Source organism: Drosophila willistoni (genome assembly GCF_018902025.1).
Source record: "Drosophila willistoni isolate 14030-0811.24 chromosome XR unlocalized genomic scaffold, UCI_dwil_1.1 Seg144, whole genome shotgun sequence".
Classification (NCBI taxonomy): Eukaryota; Metazoa; Arthropoda; class Insecta; order Diptera; family Drosophilidae; genus Drosophila; species Drosophila willistoni.
Window position 1 is genome coordinate 8,586,687 of NW_025814057.1, and position 25,606 is coordinate 8,612,292.

A 25,606-nucleotide genomic window follows, 5' to 3' on the forward strand; every position below is an offset into this window, starting at 1 on the left:
TTGTGTTTGATTTTTAATTTATTAACCCATATTAAACTCTCTGCCGTTTCTAGTATTCCTATATGTATAAGTCCAACAAAAAAAAAAAAACAACTCATCATCAATTTTTACATTCCTATTCAATTATTTCCATCTATAATATATATATATTGCTTGTTCATCATTTCGAATCAGTTATCGCTTAGACCTAAATTGTATATATATATATATATAGGAATAAGTTGATTTTTTTTTGTTTTTTGTATAATGTTTTCTATGTATAGAAAGAGATGGAGAGACAGATAGATTTGAGTCTCATTAAATTATGAAATTTGAAATGCAGATAAAAAATTGTTGCCTTTTTTTTTGTTTTTTATTTAAATAGTTTCTATTTGATCTTAAAAAAAATTCGCACTTATTTCGCATAAGAATTGAAACTTAACATTTAAATTTAATTTAATTTTTTACATGCGAGTGATAAAAAAAAAACAAAAAAAAATATTGTATATATATGTATATATAGATCATTGCAAATATTTCGAAAAAAAAAATAGAATAAATAGTTAAGTAAAGGGGTTTAAGGGGGGTGTGTGTGTGTGTGGTGGGGAGGGAGACTAATTTTAAGATTGTTGTTTAGTTAAAAAATTAGTTATATAGATTATGCGTGTGTGTGTGTGTGTGTGTGTGTGTTTGTGTGTGATTTACAAATCGGTGATCTCCTGATGAGATTCATAGACGGCACCGGCATTCAGATTGTGATCCTCACTGGATGAGATGCGGGTTAGCAGCTCCGCTTGGATGCGTTTAAGGACCTCGACCACCTCGCAGAGAACACCGCTTTGGGCAGCCTGTTGCATGGCCTCGTTGGCATCCACAAGGGCCTCGTTCAAGGAGCCCAGCTCCATGCGCGCCTTGGCCCGGGCATAGTAGCCCTCATAGCTGTTGGGTTTCTGGAGAATGGCTTGCGTGGCCAAATCTATAGAAGCATCAAGTTCCTAAAGGGAGAGAGAGAGAGAGAAAGTGAATGAGTGAGTATTGCATATGCATTGATTAGATATGTCATATTTACATTCAATTTTCGCTTGCAGCGTGACAGATTCAGCAAAAGATTCGTACGCAACTGGGCAAATACGGCATTCCTCTCCAGCAGCTGCTCAAGGCCGGAGATCTTACGCAAAGCATACTGATAACGATGAGCGGCATCCTGAAATCGATTCTTGCGATACAATACATTGCCATCTTCCAGCAGTTTATTGAGTAGAACCACCAAAATCTCCGGTTTGCCCATGGCCATGCTCCATGTAGTGGGTCCCAGTTTGGCCCCCTTGCGCAGGAAAACCTGCACAGCTTGGATATTGCGGCAGGCAATGGCACGATCCAATGGACGCATGCCATGCACATCAATGTGCTCTAGATTGCCACCCTGTTCGAGTATATAGAGCACCATGCTGGACGCACCCTGATAGGCAGCCAAATCCAGAGCCGTTCGTCCATTATGATCTTCGTGATGGCGATTACAGCCCTGCTCAATGAGGCATTTCGCGGCAGCCAAATGCCCGCGCAGGCAAGCCCAGCTCAGGGCAGTGAATCCCTCGTGATCCTGGGCCTCCAAGTTAGAGCCGCGTGCCAGCAGTAATTCCAACAGTTCCAGATGACCCTCCTCGGCGGCAATCATGAGTGGCGTCTTACGATTCTCGCCCAAATGCTCGTCCAGAAGGGCTCCCCGCTGCAGCAATTGTTCCACAACACTCAAGTGTCCCTCCTTAACGGCCAGCCACAAGGCTGTGAAACCCTGACGATTCCTGGCATTGATCTGTGCTCCACGGGACAAAAGGATATTTATGACATCCACACAGCCATGTCGTCCGGCTGCTGTAAGGGCCAATTCCCCGCTGCTCGGCTCCAGGCCATTTATATCCAGATCGTATTCGTTCTCATTCAGATCCAAGAGATCTTCCAGTATCTTAACATGGGCCTGGGCGGCGGCACCTATCAGAGCCTGTTGCAAGGCGACAGACCGTGACACATCCTGCGAATTGGGACGTGGCGTCCAATCACAGGCCAACAGATACTTGACCACACTCAAATGACCCATGCGGGCGGCATGAACCAACGCACAACGTTGCGTGATATCCAATTGACCAAGGCTACTGCCGGCAGCCACCAGGGGACGCACTACATCACAATGGCCACGCATGGCGGCCAGGACAAGTGGTGAACAGCCTTGGCTATTGGTTAGTCCAACATCCGCACCGAATTCCAGTAAAAGACTGACCATAGGCAAAATTCCCTCATGTGCTGCTATGCATAGAATGGGAGCACCGCCCATGTAGTCGGTGCGATGATTTGGCGACGCTCCAGCCAACAAGACGAGGCGCGACACCTTCAGATTGGGACTGTAGACATTGCGTAGGGAACCCAAAGCAGCTGAAATGTTATCCGCTGCCCCAGCCAGCCAATATGATTGTAAATCCCGGGGTGAGAGTATCGCTTGACTGGCGCTTCCATAAAGATGAGCCTTGAGCATGTGATGACCCAATTCCAGGGTCAGTTGGGGCTGCAATGGAGCCTGCAGGCGGGACATACGAAACGCTATGGCTGCATGACCCAAACGGGCATCGCACATAAATTTCGTGGATTCGCCCTCATCCCTGCGCATCAGCCATTCCCTTAGGGAGCTGTGAAAGAACATGTATGTGTTGTCCAATCGTTTGATCAGGAAGCCATCCAAGAGCTTAAAACGTTGCATAAACTCGGGCCAACTCAGCGGCTCCTGGCCGTGGGTGAGAGCCTCTATGCTGTAGTAGATCTCGTCCAGCGTCAATGGATAGAGGGCAGCTAGGCAGATATTGAGTATGGGAGCCGCCTGCTCGAAACTCCGTGCAGTCGGAAAACGTAAATTGAAGTGCAACAAAAATATCTGGGCCAGGGAGACGGGCAAAACTTTGTAGCTCGAGGACTTGATAACCAATTGACCACGTGCAATTAGATCCAATATCAACTTGGCATACAGCATTGAGCCGCGACTCAATGATTGCAAATGTGAGACAAATTTGGTTGGCTGAGACTGGGAGCCAAGGCCCAGGCTGCCACCATTACCCATGCCATTGCCGCCGACAATATTATTCTGGATCTCCGGACTGTGGGAGAGACGAGCACTGATATAGTCCAGCATATCCTGCTGCAGGGACTGACTGCTGGCCCAGCTATCCAGGGTTAATTGCGTGTAACTCGGCGCCTTGACCAGCTCCAGCATTTGGGTACGCACAGTGGCCACCAGCTTGAGCCATGTCGGAAAATGTGGCGTCATTTTGGCCAGAAAACTTGCTATGGTATGACCATGATCGGGCCTATGGTATTCCGCCTCGCAGAGAGCATCTACCAGGATAACAGCCACCTTGGCTGGTATCTTGCCGCCGCGATGCAATTGAGCCAAGGGCTCCAAGATGGCCAAACGCATCACTCGCTCGGCATCCGCAATGCATTCGCGCACACTCAATATATCCTGTAAATGCTGTTCGGACAGTAAGTAATCCCGATAGGCAGTCAATTGCGGTGCCTGACACAACTGGGCGGCCAGGGAGTGAACGAAATCTGGCACCTGGCAGGTTAGATTGGCATCCGCCTGACAGAAGTGATAGCCCACCATGTGGGAGGCCAATCCCCGCATGCGTTCATTGTTGCCCAGCTGTAATTGCAGTTGACTGTAAATGCCATCCGGATCTTCGGGCATCTGTCGTCGTCGTCGGCCAAAGCAAGAGTAATCCACCAGCTGCAGGCAAAAGGCAGTCTTCCCCGTGCCCGGCTGTCCGTTGATAAGCACCACGCGTGTCTCAGTGCCCAGGAGAATGTTGGAAAGTTGCTGCACCAGCCACTGGCGTCCCACATACGGTGGGTCGGGTTCCTGCAGCGGCACCTCAAAGAACAAGGGTTTCAGAGCCAGCTGAACGGCTGCGTGAGCAGCTGCTGCCGCTCTGCCCCCAGCCGATGGACCAGTCTGTTGGGCTGATCTGGCTGAACGACGAGTAGCCGGCTTACGGGATTTGCCCGGCTCGTACACGTGATGATCTTGCATGGCGCAACCCATTTTGAATTTACTGGATAAACTCAGGACATCATCCTTGGCATGGGTGGTGGCCACCGACAATTGACTGCCACTGAGTAAGCCGCCGCTGGCCAGAGTCTGTTCAGGGCTGATGTTCTGGGAGGAGCTGCTTGTCGTGGTGCTGCTGGTGGTGCCACAACCGCCGCTGCCACCGCCGCCAACGCCGCTGCTGCTGGTCGTGCTGGTCGAATGCGCCGAAGGATCACTGCTGCTGGAATTGTTGCCATTGTTGCAATTGTCATTCAAGAGCAGCCCCAATCTAGCATGTAGCTGATCCTTTTGCTGCTTCTCGCTTAGCAGCAACGAGGAATGATGATCAAGCACATCGCTACCTGTGAATGGAAAAGTCTCAGTTTAATGTCAATGGTTCAAAGCTGATTTGGGTTCAATAACAAGACACATTAGCTTATGAGTTAGAGTTGCAAGTGCATGGGGAGTAAAGTCAAACAACTTAAGAGGTCTCTCCATGATATCGATCTTGAAAACATTTGAAGGACATTCCAAGGAACATGCTAAAGTTAATAAAATAAAAAACATCTTAGTTCCTATAAGGAATTTGTGGAAATCACTTTCTTTAGAGCAAAGGATCCTATGTTCTCTTCATAGTTAATGGTAAGTGAAGTAAACTGAAGTAAATAATCGGTAGACCTAATCTAAAATTATATTAAATTAAAGTTAAAACAGCCTCAAGGGTGAATCACGATAGACAGTTCACGTTTTCGACTATAGGCATAGGCCTAAACTAGTTGTGAATTACAACTAAATGAAGCAAAAGAAAAATTTCACTTTTCGAAATGTTTTATTGTCAAATGATTGGTAAATCTGATTAAAAATTATATAAGATTTTGATTGAAACCATTTTTAGGCTATGAAAATCACAGAATCACAATTGTATTCTAAAATGGCAATGCTTTAACTCGTTGTGAATTATAAATAAAAGAAGGCTAATAGACAGTTTATGTTCTCGACTTTAATGTTTAAACTAGTTGTGAACTGTAATGAAATAAGGCACAGAAAGAGTTTCATATATGGTTTACTTTGCCCTATTGAAATCTTATATATGTATATTCATTTAAATTTCGGATTAGTATTGGGGGTTACGAAAAAAAATAGAAACCATGCAAAATATAAGAAATTAGAAATTATTAAACGATGACATTGAGCCCATGCCTGCTAATTGATTGAGTCCCATTTCGCTGGAGTTTGATGAATTGACGCTCCACAGCGATTTAATTTTGCCAAAGACCAAGGATGACAAATGACCCGCATAGACCGATGTGCCGGCCAAGCTTAGACGGTTTAAGCGATTCTCGCTACTGGCTCCATGTTCCGCCGAGGTTTTCAAATTATTATTACTGACATTCTTGCGACGACGACGAGTGACCGCCGAATCCGAGCATGTTGAAGTGTTCAAAGCATTTGTCTCCTTTGCCTGATGATCACGATGGTGCTCATGATGATGATGATGGTTATGCTCATGCTGATGATGTTCGTGTTGGTTATCTGGACAATGATGATGATTGAGGTATTGAGGAATTTGATGATGAGGTGCGGGGATTAATGTATTTTCATATGTGTTGTTCTATGTCGCGGTTTCTTAGCCCCCCCCATCTCCCGCCCCAAGTTTATTTACCGCCACCACAATGAATGAATGAACAAGTGAAACTTACCTCCCGATAGTATCGATGCTGTGTCAATGGGACAACCTCCATTGGAGGCTGTGCGTCGATGTCCGGTCAGGGCGCTGCGCAGATTTTTGTGATTAAAGAAACGCCTACGCGTTGGTGGTGTGGCAAAGGCTGGCGGTGCCAAGTCGTTATATGGCAAGTTGTTATTGTTGTTGCTGCTGCTGCTGCTAATGTTGTTATTGCTGCTGCTATGAATGATAATTTGCTGCTTGCCTCCTGCACCAAGATGACCATGTTGCTGCTGCTGCTGCTGCTGCAGCTGCTGGGAATAAAGATGATGAGGATGATGATGATGATGATGCGGATGTTGTTGGTGTACATCGACAGTGACGGTTTGTATATGACCGTTGCCATTATTAGACAATGTTGTCGATGTTGCTGCTGCTGCTGCGGATATTGCTGTTGGTGTTCCTGTTGTTGTTGTTGTTGCGCCCGTTGCAGCTGTGGCCCGTGGCAATTTGCCTATGCTCGCATAGCGATGGTACTCCGGTGACTGCGACTCCTGGCGATGTTGCTGCAAATAGATGAATGAGTCAAAAAAAATGAGTCTCAAAATTTCTTCAAATTTTTTTGGTTTTTTGTTTTATCAATGATGAAAGTTCAACAAATCACAACCAAACGCGAAGAAGCCCAAATAGGTTTGGGTAAAACCAAAAGCCAAGGCAGGCGTAGCTCATTGATTGGTCATGTAGGATGGATGGATGGATGGGTGTGTCTGTGTGTGTGTGTGTGTGTGTGTGCTCTGCCCCAAGCTGTGGGACAAATTTAAAGGCGGGAATGAAAGCATAACTAAGTGACCAAGAAGAAAGGAGAAATGTTTGGCTTACACATACATACATATGTACATACATATGTGTGCATACAAATATATTCACCTGAATTTTAAGAACAATTCAACCAAAGTATCTCAACTGTATTTTGAATCTTTTCATCTCTCTTATCCTCTCTCATTTTAAACATTTAGAAACAATTGCACTATCCTTGTCCTTAAAATACTCATCTCGAAAAGTTTTCCTCTGCATTCTTATAGTTCTTAGTTTTAAAATATTCAAAAATAGCTCGTCTAACATGCTTTAAGTATAAGCCCGTACCAGTCAGTTAACTCTTGACCAAGTTCTGTGGGTCATGGAAATCTGTATCCTGTATTGTATTCCACTTGAGGATAAACCATTAAAAAATTAAAACATTTCTTCTAACACAGACAATTAAAATTTAGTGAAAATATGGAACCCATTTTTGTATAGCCGAAATTTAGCAGATATATTTGTTATTATCAGTTTTTCTGGATATCAGTTTCTAGAGTAGAAATTTTGTATTTAAGATGTATAAAAATCCATTTTCTCCTACTTTGTTCCTTGCTTTAAGCTCTTAACTTCAGCTGGACAAAAGATGGTTATAAAACAATTTGTTTAGCCTTTACAAATTGATCTAACCCCATTTATGTTAAGGGTAAGGTATTAAATTCAAAACTTAAACCTAATTAGTTACTATGCTGAAGTCCAATTTGGTATTAAAAGATGTTCTTTTCATCTAATTGGTTAACACAAAATCACCTCTTGCCAGTTTGGCTTAACTTCTCAGACCATCTTCAACTTTGGAGTGCAATCTACTGACTTGTGCTAGACTTAAAACCAATAATCTTTCATCTTCGTAGTCTCATATTGAACGCCTCTGTCCAATTTTCAGACTATGCGTTGGCTGGCTGTGTTTGTTGTCCTCGTCCACGTCCACGACCACGTCGTCATCCTCATCTCCATCTCCCAACGTCGTGGTCGTCGTCGCGAAATCAATTTCATGTCTTAGTCATCACACAGTTCTAGTCAGTCAGTTCTCTGTCTAGAAGGGGGATTCTCGCCTTAATGAACTGCAAATCATTTGGTATCTGCTGTCTGCGTTGGCTGCGTTGTTTGCTTGCCCCCAGTCTGGACCTCAGTGGACCCAAAACCGAAAACCTGTTCCCGTGTTTTGTGTGGGATAATAAGATGAAATTGGTTGGCTGCTTTGGTCGTCCAGACACAGACACAGGCTTTAATTGAGAGACAGAGTAACCAACTAACCAACCAACCAGGCAGACAGACAACAAGAAGAAGAATTGTGGAGGCAGGTGGCTTGGAAAGGAGGCTCCACAAGGATTCTGCCAAAATTTCTTTAGATTTTTCATAAGATAAAAAGTTGCATAAAATATTGAATTTTGGATTGGAATAAGGTGGTTTATGTGGAAAAGTGTTGAAGTTGTTTGTAAATAAACTGACGAGCCAAAAATATATAGTTACAGAAGAAAAGGGCATCTAGAGTCGTTTCTTCTCACATGTCCGTTCATATATTTAAGTCCACTACGAATGTATAGAACATTCTAAACTAGATTTGTAAGATCTTGTTGAATTTGTCAACTCTATTGACAATATCCAACTACAAGTAGGCATCAAGAGATGCTTTTCTCGCCCACTTCCTGTTGAGAATGGCGGATGGTGGTTGTAGGATGTTGGCCATCAGAGTATGTAGGTATATAGCCAGTTAACCCACAGGCTGTCGCCTTCTCTTTGGGTGTTATCTATCGATGGCTCTGTGTGTGTCTACCTGTCCACCTGTGTCTCTCTCCGTCTGTCTCTGTCTCTGTGTGTGTGTGATGAACTCTCTCGAGTTGAAAGCGTTTATCGCAAAAACATCTCCTTTGAGATGTTTTCAGTTTTCATTTTAATACGTTAAGTTAAAGCCATTTCGAATGGAACCCTCTATTGATCAGTTAGATTAACGTATCGATTCGACGCTTTGTGTGGTGTAATTAAGCTTTAGTTCGTTGTGCTATGTTACTCTGCGATTCGTTTTGCCATTTGGCTAGTTGCTTAAGGAGAGAAAGAAAGAAAGAAAGAAAGAAAGGCTTTCTTTAAACTAGTTTTTGCTTTGATCGTCTCAAGCTGGAGCAAGCTGGTTGTCGTTGTCGTTGTTGTTTTGTGGACGGCATCCCGCGGTGGCGTTTTAATTGGCCACATCATTTTGATTAAGTTGTAGCCGGCACACGAGTTATGTTTGGGAAAATAATTAACAAATTATAGCCGGCCTCTACTACTATCGAAGCCAGCCACACCACCACCACCCAGTCTCATGTCATGGAAAACTTTTAATTGAAAAAAACTGCAATGATTTTCACTTTTCTACAAAACAGCAAATACAAATTGACCATAATGAAACGAGTGAATGAACCTCAATTAGGCAACCCACTCACCGAAACTTAAGACCTTCCTTTTTCGATATGTGTATACCATTAATGACATTTTCCAATTATTAATTACTTCAAAATGAGTGTTGTTGTTGTTGTTGCAATTATAATCAGAGTTCTTTTAAACCATAAAAAATATGTAATATAGCAAATGATTTTACACTTCATTAAGTCTCATTATGTTAGTTTAATACCCAAAAAAAAAGTAGTTGAGTAGTTTGCAAAAGTAATTGATTTTTTATGAGTACTTTTAGTTTTGAATGGCAACATCATCTACGAAGATAACTTTATAAATTGTCCAAGAAAATACTATAAAAATCATCATAATTTTTGAACTTTGGCAATTGAAAATAACCACAACAAGACCAAAGGAGAACTGCCGCAATTTTTGGGTAACCAGAAAGAAATATATGTAAAATGCAGGTGTAACTGTAACCAAGTAGATTGTAATTGCAATATGATAAAAGCCTGGCATTATCTTACTTGAGGCCTCCCTTCCCCCCTTCACCATCTGCCTTACAGCCACAAAAAAAATGAACTATAAACAACTTATAAACATGAATGTCAAGTAGAGGCCACGACTTGCAATATACCCTGCAAGCACTTGATCTTTGTTCAGTAAAATATATTAATATACTCTAATTTTAATACAGGGTATATATAAATTTCGTTTAATCAAAAACCATAAAATTTGAAGCCGAAAAAAACTGAGCAGCAGCAGCAGCAGCAGGCCGGCCATGCAATTACTGCAGCCATTTAATGACCCTCCCCGTATATTCCCCCTACTTCCCTTGGCCAAGAAAATCCACCCGGCTCCCGGAGGCGGACGCGGACACCGCCAACAAGATTAATGGTTCATTCAAGAATTTCGATTTTCGTATGCAATAACGAAACAACAAAACCCCCCCAAAAAAAAAAAGAAAACAGGTTCAAAATTATTATTTTTTTTTGGTTGCAGTAAGGTTTGGTGGAGGGGGGGGCAAATCTTATGTTTTTTTTTTTTTGCTGGGGGGCAAGTAAAAAGAACAACTGCAACAACAACACGAACAGCGTCACACACAGATTTTTTGGCCGTGCCAGACATGGTGACACCACCAATTGGAGTCTGTGTGTCCAACTTAGCCAGCCAGGTGACTGGTTGGTTGGTTGGCTGGTTCGTGGCTTGGTTCTCTCCAGTTAGCTTAGGGTGTGGGCAAACAGTTTTTGTTGTGTTGTGAAAAATAATTGTTTAAATGTCATTAAAAAACCAAAAAAAAAAAACGTACACAAAATCAAGCAAACTGCAAATAAACAAGTCAGTAAACTACCTAAATGCATAGTCAAGGTGGCATACAAAATCAAAGAAGATCACTGAATTTTTAATACCCTAGCAAAAAGATGAATTTGTTTTGGAATAAATACATATGAATAAGTTGGAGTAAAGGGTATATCAGTTAGTTGCCCATTCAACAATCAAAAGGCATAATATTTATTCCCATAGAAGTGCATTTTGCATTTGGATGGGAATATATTAAATAGTCAAGACATTTGATTTGCATTCTCCATCAATAAGCATAGACGATTGGCATATCTGTTGAAATATTTCGAGTGTTACTCAAAAAAACATTAAGTACTTCTACTTATATTTAGGTATATTTAGAAGTGGCGATAAGATTTGTTAATGATTTTTAGACATTTGATTCGTTTGCTTAACGAAGTTCTGATTTGATGTCAAAAGCCATGGAAATCAATTGAAATTTTAACTGGCAATACAATTCAAATAACTTGGCATAACTTTAGGGGGACTTTTTTTTTTTAAACTTTAATAGATTTATTGTCTTTTGATTGAAAACAAATGTTAGTGAGATCTCGATTTCAAATCAACTTTAAGATAGCAGAAAAATAAATTTTAGTTTAATCAAACTTCTTGTTGATCTTTAATTTCATTATTTACATAATTTTGTTACATTCTTCTCAATAATTTTGCTAAATTATTGAATTTATTTGAAAAACAAATTTAAACTTTGAATAGATAAAAGATTGCCATAACTTACTACAAATTTTCTTTTCATATAAAATCAAAACTGCCAAAAGAATTTAAAGTCTCAATTTCTCATTAAAATTTGTCAACTCTCAGGATATTTATCAACTCTAAACTATATAAAGGACATATTTTCATTAAAATTTTTCAACTCTATTTTATATAGAGGACCTATTTTGTTATTTTTGCATAAGAAAATGTAGATGATGACCCTTCAAATGAGACATTTAGAGTAAATAAAGAAAGAATATTTGCTGAGCTATATAAGATATTGCACATTTATTGTATAGACTGTGGCATACTTTAAGGAGCAAAAGAATGCAGAAGAAATTTCAAATTAATGTATTTTCCATCAAGACGATCAAGATATTGTTATCTTATTATTGATTGTCATTATAAATGCAATACAAAGAAATATCTTTGATTTTTCCTTGTGCCATAAAGATGCATTGACTCTTACACAATTTCTTTAACTTTCACAAATCAAAGGGGCGAGTGGGGCGGGGCGGGAAACAAAAATCTTGGACTAATGAAACGATAAACAAAAGCCCCAACACCAACCTGATACCAAGCCCGATTACACACACACACACACACACACACAACCAAAATTAATCAGTTGAGCAAATAAACAAATAAAGTTATATCCATATATACCCAATGTTTCGTGTATATTATGAGTGAGAAAATATTGAAAAAATATTCAATTGAACACATTTACATTTTCTCATAATTAATTGCATACTCTAGGTACATACATACATATATGTATGTAGAGAGGTAAAAATGCTGTGTGAACATGTCGAAAAAGTGCAAGAAAATTAATGCATTTCATTTCGAACGATCGATGCGTGGTATCGATAAATAAAAGCTAAAGCTGCTCGACGACAACCGAATTGCGCAAAATGAAATGAAGTTAACCGAAAAAATATTATGACCATCGCCATCAAAGGCGGCGGCGGCAGCAGCAGCAGCAGCGGAGGCTCTGACTTCAACTTGGTCTGTGGGCCTCCTCCTGAGAAATTGTTTCTCAACATGCAAATGCCGTGCGATTTATTTGAGGAAGCGGCAGAGATAAACGAGAGACGACATGCCAACAACAACAACAACAACTAACTAAGACAGAGAGACAGATATAGATGCCAAACAGTGTAAAGATAACCTCTGAAAGAGGTGAAAGGGGTGAGAAAATATCCAAGCCCAACTGAATAATAAAGTACGACGATCATGTGAATATATGCTAAATATGTTGGCAACAGTGAAATTAACCTGTTGTATTCGTTTGGTTTCTTTTTCATTTACTTAGTTAGTATCTTTGTTAGTTGGTTCGTTTATTTATGGCATTTTGGGAAAGCGAACAATCCTTTTGGTATTTTGGTCAAAAGAAGCTTCAGCAGAAGTCAAAAACATTTGAAAGTTCACCTATTAAAAGAAATACAAAAAAACAAAACAGAAATACGAGCATAAACCTGAGAAAGCACTTGAAGATCATAAAAATGAAGCTCATCAAATTACATGGGAACAATAGTCTTGTAGCCGCAAATACCCTGTATAACTCAACAAAATGGGGTATATTGAGCTTGGACTATTGCAGTCATTTTGCTTTTTCACTGTTTGAATTTGGTTTTCTTAACAAAAAAATGGAACGAAAAGTATTCTAATTTATTGGTTTAAACTTTTTTTTTTTACTCTTTTCTGTGTAAATTAGAACTAAATGGAATTGTTATATATATATTTGATATATGATAGAAGAAAGAACAAAAAAATTGGAATATTTGGTTATTTTTCCAAACTACTTTACTCTTTTCATCATTCTATTATTACATTACGCATACGATATGTAATCCTTTGATTAGTTTTTCCATCACATTTGGAAAATGCATTAAGCATACGACATGTAATCCTATAATTATAGTTTTCTACCAAAGATTGAAATCTTTTATACTTAAGCTAAATTTTTGGATATATATTATAGGTCTATTTTATATCGAAACTGCATTGTACTTTCTTATAGTCCATTAATGCAAGAAATTTCGAAAGGATTTCAGAAAATTTATAACTTAATGGTAGCCAACTCTACTTGATAACTCAAAATCTTAGTTGTTTCATTTATAGCTGCAAAATTAACCAAAGGGCTTTAATTACCTAAACCTATTCAATTATGATTCCTAGGAATTGAAATGGTAACTTCAAGTCTTCTCTTTAAATTTCATTGCTAGATTTTCCCATTGGTTAATCAACGAAAATTTTCGATTGTTGCCATAGAGTTTTGTTTAATTAAGTTAAAGTGCATTTTATAATGTGCAACAGAGTTAGAAAATAATGTGTGTTTGTGTGTGTGTGTGTGTATTGAAGAGTAAGTGAGAGAGAGAGTGCAAATCAAGCTGTGCTGTGTATTGATGGCAAATGATTTCTGGGAAAGTGAAATGCATTTTGAAAATGTTAACGTAACGAGAACAAGTTGAGCATAAAATCCATTGCACTTGCAACCATAAAGCTTTCTAATGCCTCTTTTGCTCCAGAGTCGAAATGAAGTCCGAGTTGGAGTCGGAGATGGAGACTTAGTACCCAGGTTCCAGAAAGAAAGAGGGAGAGAGATCGACCGTATGGGTCATTTATGACCCTCTTACTGTTGCAGTTGGTTGTTGTTTCTGTTGTTGCTGTTGTTATTGTTGTTAGTTATTTCTTTTTCTTCTTCTCTCGACATGTGTGAAACGTGCTAGGCATGCCGAAATTTCCGAAATGGATATGGACGAAGCATTTACGGTAAATAACTATCAAGTGTTGGCACTTACAACGACCTGATGACCGAAACCGAAGCACACACGTATGTAGAGTCAAAACACAGAAACACTTCAACTGGAGATGGAACTGAAGCTGAAGCTGAAGCTGAGCTGAAGCTTAGTTAAGTGTAACTAATCTCAAGAGATGACTATTGTCTCGGCACATAATTGACTTATGGGTCATGTTTAATGACCAAAAGAAAGCCTCCCCCTCTCGCCCCCTCCCCGCACAAATAGAAACCTAAAAAAAACCATTTATAATAAATGCGGGGAAAGTCAAAAGAACATAAATAATTGCATTATTGGCAAAACAGTTTTAAATCACATGCCTTAACTAAAAATTCAAATTATTATCTCAAGGAAAACTATAATTTTCATTAGCCGATAAAGTCTTTCTTTCTTTCTCTCTCTGTCTCCCTCTAAATACTTATATATAACCTTATGCAATCCGTCTATGATGAGCAAATAACAAATTGTTTAATTAGCAACAATTTGGTAAAATCAACACAAAAATGCCGCCAACACCTTAGATGTAACACCTTTTTGAGTTGGCTCCGTTGGTTTCAGTTTTGGGTTCAATAATGTTTATTTGTTTTGGCTTAGAAAGTGAAAGCCCTTTTTAAAATGGTAGCTGAAGAGCCGTGTGCTCTCGATAAAGCCAAATTAGAGGGGCCTCAAGTTGATTGCATTGAAATTTTTCAGCACTTCTTTTCATAAATTTCATTTTTTAGGTGTTAATCATTTGAAAACGCATTTGTCGTCACCTACACCTAATAAATACTTCAATCAATCAATCTAATGAAGGAAACGATTGAAATTGGTAATTTTGACACGAAAAATATTTAAATTTCACAATAATAAAATGAACTAGGCCCTTCGTGTGTGAAGGGAAACATTTTGTGGCATGGGGCATGTCTCTATACAAAGTTAATCATTCTTGCCACTTAACCCAAATTTGCTTAAATCCAATTTTGGATTTACTGACCATATCACACACCCACCTTAAATCGCTGCAAATTGACTTTAACTTGCTGAAATCTGAATTCAACTTTGCTCTGCCCACATTTGTGAAGGAGAGGGGGTGAGGGGGTAGAGGGGGTAGAGTACCTACATACATACATATAGACAGAGAGAGACAAACAAATTACCAGTCTTATCTGTGTATTTTATATTCTTTTATTTTGTATATTTTTTTTTTTTTTTTGCGCTTGTCTTATTTTTATTTTATTGGCCCAAATTTCAATTTGCCAACAAGTAAATTAAAGCCTGCCATGAAATGCAATTAAAGATAAAACAAAAAGCAAAAAAAAAAGGAATGAAAATTTGTTTAAAGAAAAGAAATAAAAGCACAAAAACAGCAAAAGGTTAAAAATGATAAATTAAAAAGAAAGTTGAAATAAAAAACAGGGCCTGACTGACTTACTGACTGTTGTTGCTCTTGTTGTTGTGGTTGTTGTTGTTGTTATTGTTGTTCCCCTGAAATATGAAATTATCTTGCCAGATATATGTATGTATGTACATACAACAACTTTGTAGTATTATATAAAAAAGTAAAACACAACACAATAAATGCAAAAACAAAAAAAATGATATACGAAAAAGAAACAGCAGAAAAGAAATGTTCAAATTAATCATTTAGCTGGCCAGAGGCATGGCGAAATAAATTTCAAGACTGAAATTAATTTGACAGCCCTGGCAGATGAATGGCAAAAAAAAGGCCGTGCCCCTTGTATCTTTGACTTGAAGGTGGAACAGTGCAAAATGAAAAGCATAAAACATGTTGACACCTTTTCGATAGAAATGAATGATAACCAACCTAAAGGATAGATGAAACAGCAGGAGGCAGAGAGAAGGAAATGAGAGAGAGAGAGAGAGAAATTGGCAGGAAAGTCAATTGAAAACGGCCCAAAGAGAAATCTATGAAGCTAAATAACTTAATTCTCCATCTCAGATACTCAGCAAATATTAAGTATACGTACAAAACTTAGAGCAAACAAAAAGAAAACTATATCAGGATAAACTAAAATCAAAAGTTAACTAAGTTTATGAAAGAAATAAGTTTAATGCCAATTTCTAATATATTTCTTAGAATTTTCTGTAGAAATTGTCCTATTTATCCTTGGCCAAAAGGGTTTTCCATATATTTGCATTCTGTGATTAACTACTTTGCCTTTTAGGTGATAGATATAGACAGATTAATTGGGTGATAACATTGCATATTAATACGTATACTTGACGTATACGTAATATATTCAGAATCTATTCCATTATATACTATTATAACCTCTTTAATAACGACTTTACAGGCATTGCACATGAATAAAAACTATATAATGCTGTGGGTATTGTTTCAAATTTGTTTTGACCAACAAGCACAAAACCATTTCACGCTATTTTTGAAGCCCCAAACCAAATATTTAAACTAAATACATTACACTATCTACATTTTATGGGATCTCTCTAAACAGATGCACTTTGTTAACTAAAAACAAACGTTTATAGATTATAGATTTGGTTTTTTCAAACAGAGTCGAGACCGAGACTGACTTTATGAGTTTTTGTCCTCACATTTTGAGAGTGCAAAACCATGAAAATCTTTTATAAATACTTAATGCCATTACACATTCGTCACAATTAAATTGCCATAGCGGTCACGCCCACTTCTATATAGTATATGTATGTAGTTCTATTAAATGCCAAATGAACATTTTACATTTTTGTTTTATATTTATTTTTTCTTCGTGGCTATTTAGACAACAATTTCCAACAATTTACGTTTATTAGTCAACCACAACTAACTCGACATTTAACTAATTTGCATATTGCATGCGATATAGAGAGAAAATGGCAGGCAGCAGCAGCAGCTAAAAAAAATTCTTTTCGATCAACAAAACAACAACAACTAACTGACTAGCTAATTAGTGTTTAGTTTTTTCTTTGCTGTCTGTCTCTATTTCTCTCTCTCTCTGTCTCTCTTTGTTTATAAATTGATAAATTGGTAGTTTTGCATTGTGTTAATTAGAGGGCGCTTAAATAAACGAATTGTCCGAGTATGTGTGTGTGTGTGTGTGTGTGTGTGTGCAACAACAGGTGGCGCGACAAAAACAGTGCGACAAGTTGCATGTTGCTCGGCGACTAAAAAACAATGATGGATTAGTGTGGTAAATGATATGGACAATTTAATGTAATTTCATTATCAGGCATTTAAGCTTAATTGCAGTTATTGTTTAATCATATTAAGCTAACGAGTAATTGTTCTAATGTGAGCGAAATTTAAATGCATTTTAATTGGACATATCGTAAGCATTTGCCTGGTATATAGAGTTGCATAAGAGTTGGGAATTTTTAGAGCAAAAAGAATCTAAGTATCAGCTAAAAATATCTATTTTGATATGAGAAATTTAGAAATTTCCAATACGTAACGTAATTGCTAAATATCCAATTGGACGTTTTAAACAATCGATAGAAAACATTTGCATAATTATCGATCACTCATATGTATATCGACAGCAGTTGCAGAAGCTCCTTTGGCTTTTGATCTCTCTCTCACGCACTCTCACCCACTCTCTTCTTCTTCTTCTAAGTCATTGTCATTGGTAAAGCGCGGTGTTTAGAAATATTTTATTTAATTGCAATCAATTTAACTAAGCTTATTAGCTAATTAGTGTCGGTGGAAAGTCATATTAATGAATTCATTGTGTTAATGGCAAAATACTTAAATCTGTTAAGTAGTCAGCAAACTGTTAATATTTGTATCGGTGTAATCTCTGCCATCCATTTGCTTGTGTGTGTGTAAGTGTTAGTGAAGTGTGCCGCGGCTGAAATGCAACAAATGTAGAAAATTTGCAAATATGTGTGTGTTTTTTTTTGTTTTTGTTCAGAAAATATGTTGCAATGGTGAAAAGAAGTTTCCAAATATATTTAATTGTTTGTTTTTTTATTTGTGGTTAATTCCTTAATGTTTTTGTGCTATCTTTTTTGTTTGGTAATTGTGAGTGTAGTGGTAACAGCATCAGTGTTAAACAAGCGAAAAAGAGATAAAAGATGTCCATTTTGACCACTTGCAAAAGGTGAGTTTGTTCTTACTACACAGTTTCACTTCTTTCTAACGTATTCCTTATTGGCCACCCACCCAAAAGGTGAGTTTTTCTTTTCCACACTTGGCTAAGAACTCCCCTTTGATCCTGAATTATGGTTAACTATAACGAATTTGTATGGTCTGTGGTGAGTATTTCACAGCAAATTTTGGCCGCCACAACGTGAGTTGAATTAAACTAAACGAACCTTAATTTTAACCTGTGCGTGTGTGTGTGTGTTTGTCAAATAATTGAAACATGGATAAGCAATGAATAATTGCCCAGCAGGTTGCAACATTTTAAAAAGAGATGACAGAGAGACAACTGCAATGCAGGTGTCACCCATTCAGTCAGTCAGTCAGTTAGTCAGAGTCACCTACATAAATCTCTTTTTAAATCGGGTGACAACTAATGATACCTATGTATGTACAGACATACATACATTCATATGTCTGGCTGGTAATCGAAGACCAATTACAATGTTTGACATTCCACAAAGTAAAAGATACCCACAAGGTGATCCATTTGATTGATTGCATTTATTTCTTGTACGTTGCAAGTTGAATTTAACTAATCATTAATACGTGATGCTATCGAAAATGTGGTATAATTAACGCCATATTTGCAGTCAGCCAGGCAGGCATTCAAGCTAGTCAAAACGACGACAATTAGACGTGAATAAGAAGAAACATACACACACACACTTCCACACAAACTCAAATGAAACCAAAATGAACAAAATAAATTGCATGCGAGATAAAAATCGCGGTTTGCTAATGGTTCCGACCATTCAAAGTCGACTTTATTTGGCATTTTCATGTAGTTAAGATACATATAAACATATAATGTAGTTCCTATGTACATATGTATGTGTGTGTGTGTGTGTGTGCATGTGCAAAACTATTTTGAATCTCGCATAAGACACATTTTCAGTGAGTTGATTTGTCGCCTGTGCATGTCAATCACATAGAAACTTTCGATATCCATGTCGAGGGTTGACTTAAAAGTTTCCTTCTTTTGTGGTTAATCTAGGAAAATATTTTAGCAGGTCAAACTTCGTTCTTAATTGAAATAATTGTTTTCTTCTTTACGCTTCCATCTTCCATCAAGGATCCGACACTACATAACTTTCGGAAGGAAGATGCTTTCATTTTTAGGGAACATTTATTGGCTACAAGGGCTTCGAATCAAGGGAAGGAGCCCAAGAAAATCCTAAAAAATCTCACTTCCACTTGAAACAAATATAAAATAATTACTATAGGTAGAAAAAGTATCTATCTGTTTCTCACTGAAAATTTTCCTGGTTTATGGCTCGTCTAAGTTCTTTTACAATTTCCAACAAATTTATATTTATTACTTAGTCTCACTTGCAACTTTAAGGACAGCCTTCGCAAACTTGGCGTTGGTTTTTTCTATGCTTAGCTCATAACACGATTTCCAAACGATAATTAGACAGAGATCGAGAGAGGGAGAGAGAGAACTGGCCAGCTGCCACTTAATCTAATGACAGTTATCCATTCCACACGCCCCATTGAAAATGAGACCCCAACTTGGTTGCGGACTCTCTGACGTTGACTCTAACTCTGTCTTTGTACTCCTGTTAACTCTATGATCAACTTTTAGTTGGCAATTGCTTAAACAACTTCTGGTTTGCTTTACTTACCAATAGATAGATATAGATAGATAGATAGATAGATATATGTACCTACATACATATATACAGTTGGATGGCTAGTTAGTTAGTTATGTAAAGTGCTTAGGCTTGTTTGCTCTGACACACTTCCGACACTTTCATCTAAAAAAGGAAAACCCACAATGAGAACTCATTCATTGGACTACTTTTTTCCACAAGGCGCATCATCATCAACATCATCAGAGTCATGAAATCAAATTGAATCACATTGAATTGTATCTATCGGTTTGGTTGGTATCTAGGCAAGTCATATTAATCAGAGGAAACTTTCTTTCAACTGGTTCGATAGATGGCACTTGCTTCTTCTTCTTTTTTCTTTAGCGTCGGGGTCACCTAAACATAACGTTGAAGTTTTTTTGTTTGTTCAACTTGAATCTTTTTTTTTTTTTGCCACTTTCTCAGCAAATTTGAAATCAATTTACACGTCGGATTTAAAACTACAAAAAAATTTACATCTCTTGACTTGATCTGCCATTGTTTGTCTAAGACTCTCTGGAAAACTGGATGTAAAGAGAGGTGTGTATGTATATGTACATGTGTGTGTGTGTGTCCATGTCATGTGTCCATGTCCAACAGACTTGGCACGTTTATGCCTCGTATTAAAGTCTTAAGTGAAATCCCATGTCACGTGTCAAGCGGCAGGCACACGGCATTTGAAACAGAAATCAATTTGAGCAACATACAAAAAAAAAAAAACAACAAAAATCAAATAAAATAAATATGTTTGTAAAATGAAAAAATAAAGAAACTGAAGAATGCAAAATATTACATACAAAATATTATAGTAAAACAATTTCAGAGCTTAGAAAGCAAAAAAGAGAAGAGGAGACACCCAAGACATGGCTAGAGGCCACTCGGGCTTGACTGACCCAATTTCCCCCACAATTCACACACACACACACACACACACACAACATTAACTTCATCTTCATCTCTAGTGCAAAAAAAAGAGAAGAAGAAAAACAAACTGTCAGTTTAACCATTTGACAGTTGCTTTGAGATACACAAGCTAAGATATGAGATACCAACCAAGCAGCCAGCTACTGTCTCTCTCTCACTCATTCATCCTGGCCGCAGCAGAGTAGAGTCCACCAGCTATAGATATATATGTATATATAGTAGTAGTAGTATCTGGCACTGACGATCTAATGCCGACAATTGAAACTTTTGCGCCGTTTTGGCGTATTTAAAGTGACATTTGCTGAAAGACAACGACAAAGACGACGATGACGATGACGATGACGACGACGACGGCGGTGATGCTTCCTTCCCCGTCCCCTTTTCCATTCATCCGCTTACTTCTAGCTAGGGCCTTCTATTGGTTAGATCTTGATATTGCAGGCCAAACACGTTAAAGTTAAATCAAATTAAATTAATTAAAGCGAATAAGTGAGGACTATAATTGTTTTGTACAAATACATCACATCAATCTCAAAAAAAAACTTGTACACTGAGCCAAATCAGTTGAACTTGATCAGACACTCTCCCACTCATAGGTTAATTGATCATTTTGGGAAATTTCAAAATGATCTACCTACAATTTGGATCGATTAAACGGTTGCGCTATGCAAATCATAAGGCTATGAAAGGGTTAATTGGGGTTTACAACTTAATTCGTGCAGTTTTTTGTTTCTTTTAAAATTTTATCGGTTTCTTTCATTATTCAAAGTATTGCCCACATAAAGTTATGAACGGTTCTGAAGGCGTTCTTCATCGATCGTAATAGATGGTAGGTCTAGACTATGATGGCCCTGTTGGAATCGTAGCTAAAAGGACACTTTTTTCCCCCTTTCCCGCTCCACGAAATGTTAAAATATAATTTAACACATATTACAACATAAACCCAATGTGTAATTAACTAACTATCAAATAGATCGATTGATAGAATTTACCACCCAAAAGCTGTTAGTTTTTATGATACGAAAACAAATTGTTTCACACTCTCTTGCTGATTGAGAGACAACAACTTTTATGATGAGCCAGAAGAGTCTTCGTTAAAGTCTTAAACTCCATTAGAATATTCACAATGGACCCATAAACGGTCCAACGCCTACAGCGTCTCGTCTGACGACAAAAGATGGCCAGAAAAGGTGTCTAGGGCAAATTGTGTCTCACATATGCCATCCATATATGTTATAGGCATAACAAAAAAAAGTGAAAAATCAAAGATAAAAGAGGCGCTAAGCCCAAGTCAAAAAAAAAAAAAGAGATGAGAGCGGAAATGAGAGTCGTTTTGACAGTTACAAAAGCGTTTTACCTTTTTGGGATTTTTCTTCTTCGTTTGTTGTTGATTATCTTTTGTCTGGCACACACATATGTATGTATTTTCTATGCCTATAATCAAGTGGCCATTAAAGTAAACACACACAAGCCGAAAGTGGTAAAAGGGGGGGGAGGGAGAAAGAGGGTTTATTTTTTGTGTGGAGAAGGAAGAGTTATCTTCGATTGATCTGCGCTCACTCCTCACTATTGAAGTTGAAGTTTAAGTCACTCACCTGCATATAGCGCGCCAATGCCGCATTCCTCTGTGCATGAGATCTAAGTTGCGGCTGTGGTGAACCCAATGGACTCACTATGGTTGATGTCGAACCACCGATTCCCGTATCATAGCCCTGAGCATTGGCGCCATCAACATCTCGGGGAAAGAAAACAACTGAAACAAAAAACGGAGAGAGATAAATTTAAAAATTTGGTGCAAATTGTGTGTGTTTTTTTTATACATATATAATTATTTAACAACTTGAACTGAATCACACTCAATTAGGTATGCTAATTGAGTAGTAGAAGAAGAAGAAAAGAAAACATTATCATAAATAAATCGCCTCATACTTTGCTACAAATAGTCAAATGAACGAACAAACGGACAGCAGCTCATAAATTCTCAGGAAAAAAACAACCAAGTGACAAACTGATCAATTTCAACGGTAAGTTTAGCTATAACTTTGAATTTTCATGGGCAATGTGTAATGTATATATTATAAACAAATACCTATATATACATATATGTATATATAGACGGTCTCGTTTTGTGTGATCTTCCCCGACAACAACAACAACGACGAAACGAAGCTACAACGACGACGACTTTTGCATGCTAAACAATTTGGTTGTACACACAATTGGCATATAAATTTTTTAACAGCCACCAAATTGCAAGCAAAGACCCACTAAACAAAGGTAAGTGGCATTTTGTAGTAGTAGTAGTTGTAGTAACTCGATATGGTATTTCAGCAGGTGGAGGATCTAACCAGGTGTTGTATGGAGTGAGCTCTACCTTCATTTCGTTTCGTTTCGTTATCGTGTGCTAAATCTTAAAACATTTTCCAAACATTTCTAGTACATGAAACACCTAACTCTCTGGAAATGAACTTCAATCATTATTATTCTTTAGGAGTTAAGCTTAACGGTACGTTTCTTGTTATCCGATCAAAGATTATAATCAATCTACACATGCTTGGCATTTGATCAAGGACAGAGAAAGAAAAGAAAAAAAACAAGCTGCGAAAAGTTTGAAAAGTTAATGGAGAATAAAAGAGACGAACAAGTGAAAGTGGTCAGCCTAAATTGTTTGAGAATAAATAACATAATAATAATAATTTCAATGAATCTAATCCCAATTAAAAGGTTTATATCTATTTTAATTTCAACAACAGAAAAGGATATTGAGAACATTCCACAATGTTATTGAGAAATTTTTTTACCGATTTCTCTCGAATTTCTATCTATAATAAACACGGCAACAAATTTTGTAACTTTGATATTTAAAACAAATGTAAATAACAATTTCGAACATTTGGCATTTTTTTTTGTTGGTATTTCTTTTTTGCACATTCAGTGCAATTTTTGAAGCAAAGTTGTAACAGAATATTTGTATGCCATATATGGGAAACCTATAGATATGAGATATGTTAAACAAGAATACCAGCACTTGGTATTCACGTGTATGTGTGTGTGTGTGTGTGGTACTCACCTTTCAGCGAGCTGTTCATGCACATGGGACACTGATCGTTGCGGAACATACAGGAATAGCAACGCTCGTGGCCGCAGGTGTCGATCAGTTTCCGTCGTTTGCCCTTATCGAAGGAGATGCGGCATGAGGGGCAGACTGAGCCGCTGCTGCTGCTGCCTGTGCTGCTGTTGCTGCTGTTGTTGTTGCTACTGCTGCTGCTGCCAATGCCGCTGCTGCCGGCATCGTGTTCCAAAAGACGACGAATCGACTGAAGATCTGCAAAAAAAAAAAAAATGGAAATAATTAGTATGAATTAAATGTTAAAAGTATAAAAAGGTATTTAAGGGTTAGGCCCAAGCACCGAAGTTTTAAATACACTTTCATTAATCAAAACAGTTAATGAGGCATTAAATTTGGCTTGCAAAGCCAAGAATATTGTTCTTTGAAATATGTTTTGGGTTATTTCCATACTTCGTACTATATTTTAAGTAGGTAATAGTTTAAATATCGTATTTAAATTTTGTACTCTGCATTAAGGATCAAAAATGTATTTGTATAACAAATTTCATGAGGAATAGAATGAAAATGACAGAGTTATACTTCAAAACATGGACGCTGATAACAAAAATGTGCACCAAAGGTCTCACAACTTTGCTGGTCAATGATTCAAGGGCAAGTCGATGGGTTTTAATATTTGTAAACTCTTCATATATTAGATTTCAAAGTTGAAAGATTGTTCTTGGGATGGAAATTTTTCTTAAATTTCTTCCCCAAGCATCTGGAACTGCAGGGTATACGAAAGTCGGCCCAACGATCTTGGCTGCTCTTCATTGGGTGCTTCAATCAACTAAAACTGAAACTAAAAAGAGTTTTAATGTGCCCACTTTGTTGCTCTTGGAAAGTGCTTGGACTCAATTGTGTCTCTTACCCCCCCTCCCCTCCTCGCGTATACAGATTCTGTTTTGCAAATCTCAATGCACTTGTTGTTGTTGTTACGTCGATTATTGCAAACGTTTGCATAAATTGTTTCTGTCAATTAAATCTCGTTTGTGTTTTTCTTTGTTTTTGCCACTGTCAATTGTCAACAATGAGAAAAACTGAACTAAAGTATTCGTCTTGCAATGATTTATCAGGTTTTCGCTGCACCCCTTTAAGCATTGCTTCCCCCTCCCCACCCTGTTTGAAACATCAGTTTCACTCAGAAGCCAGCAACAATCCTCGCTCGATCAAGTCTCAATGCCAAGAGAGGCAATCAGCGGAATTCTTTGGTTCTTGGTTTCGTTGATTTAATTGATTTAATTTGTGCCGCGCTTCAATTTATTATTTCTATTAGCACTTTGTCTTTCTGTGTCAATATTATGTAAAAATTTTGCTACCCCAGCTTTTTGTGTTTTTATTTTTAATCATTTCTGCAATAATCCGTATGGAAAATGGAGTTACATTCTTAAGTAAATATCAATCACGATTTGCCCATTGAAGGTAATCTTATCTATATTAGAATTTAGAAACAGTTTTTGTAATGAATAGTCTTCAAGATTAAAAGTGTTCATATGAGCTTATGTTTAAGGTGAAATTAGTTGAAGAGTTGAAACATTTAGTCGCTGAATCATTGAGACAAAGACAGTCTACTAACTCACACATAAAAGTCCCCCTGACTGATTGAAAACAGTTTGTCTAACTGACAAACTTATGAACTTTTTTCATATCTTTTTCTAGCGAGTCTCTTGCACCTCTTAAGACTTTGCATAGATTAGTCTTCGGATGAATCATTTAAATGTAGACAAGTTCTGATCACTTGGCTTTACTACTTGAATAATGACCTATACATAAAATTCAGTTTTAAATTGCCTCCAGGAGCCAACTATTAACCCAATTATATGGGCATTTTTATGGCTGCAGTTGCAATTGCTGCCACCGCATGTGTTGCATGGCTCTGACAGTTGTTTCTGCTGGTAATGGCAGATGCCATGCCACCGACAAGTTGGCGCAAAAACAAAAAAAATGATATGTAAATTGTTTTTTGCCTAAACAAATGTCACTTGTTGTTGACTGGCTGGGGATGGATGTGGACTAAGATGAGCTGGTCTTTGGTCTGT

At 37.9% G+C, this 25,606-nt stretch overlaps 1 protein-coding gene and 1 long non-coding RNA gene across 6 annotated transcripts in view; one reads left to right on the top strand and one right to left on the bottom strand.

The window, feature by feature from the left end:
* Nucleotides 1-680: 680 nt before the first annotated feature.
* The window catches only part of LOC6639294 (protein TANC2), a 52,405-nt gene continuing 27,479 nt past the window's right edge, over nucleotides 681-25,606 (bottom strand). For 3 of the 4 annotated variants that reach the window (XM_023179032.2, XM_023179027.2, XM_047011993.1), the window contains exons 2-6: nucleotides 23,532-23,786; nucleotides 22,057-22,214; nucleotides 5,755-6,286; nucleotides 1,049-4,416; nucleotides 681-974 (exon numbers count right to left, since the gene is read on the bottom strand). In XM_023179032.2, coding sequence (XP_023034800.1) covers nucleotides 681-974; nucleotides 1,049-4,416; nucleotides 5,755-6,286; nucleotides 22,057-22,214; nucleotides 23,532-23,786 — 4,607 coding nt within the window. Of the gene's footprint in view, nucleotides 975-1,048; nucleotides 4,417-5,254; nucleotides 5,588-5,754; nucleotides 6,287-22,056; nucleotides 22,215-23,531; nucleotides 23,787-25,606 lie in introns of all 4 variants that reach the window. The other variant, XM_047011994.1, reaches the window with a different exon arrangement.
* On the top strand, nucleotides 22,210-23,239 carry LOC124460670. Of its 2 annotated transcripts, XR_006954679.1 has the most exons (4): nucleotides 22,210-22,485; nucleotides 22,577-22,738; nucleotides 22,793-22,824; nucleotides 22,899-23,239. It is a non-coding gene; the product is annotated as an uncharacterized LOC124460670 (long non-coding RNA). The 2 variants fall into 2 exon arrangements; XR_006954678.1 differs by having other exon boundaries at nucleotides 22,793-23,239.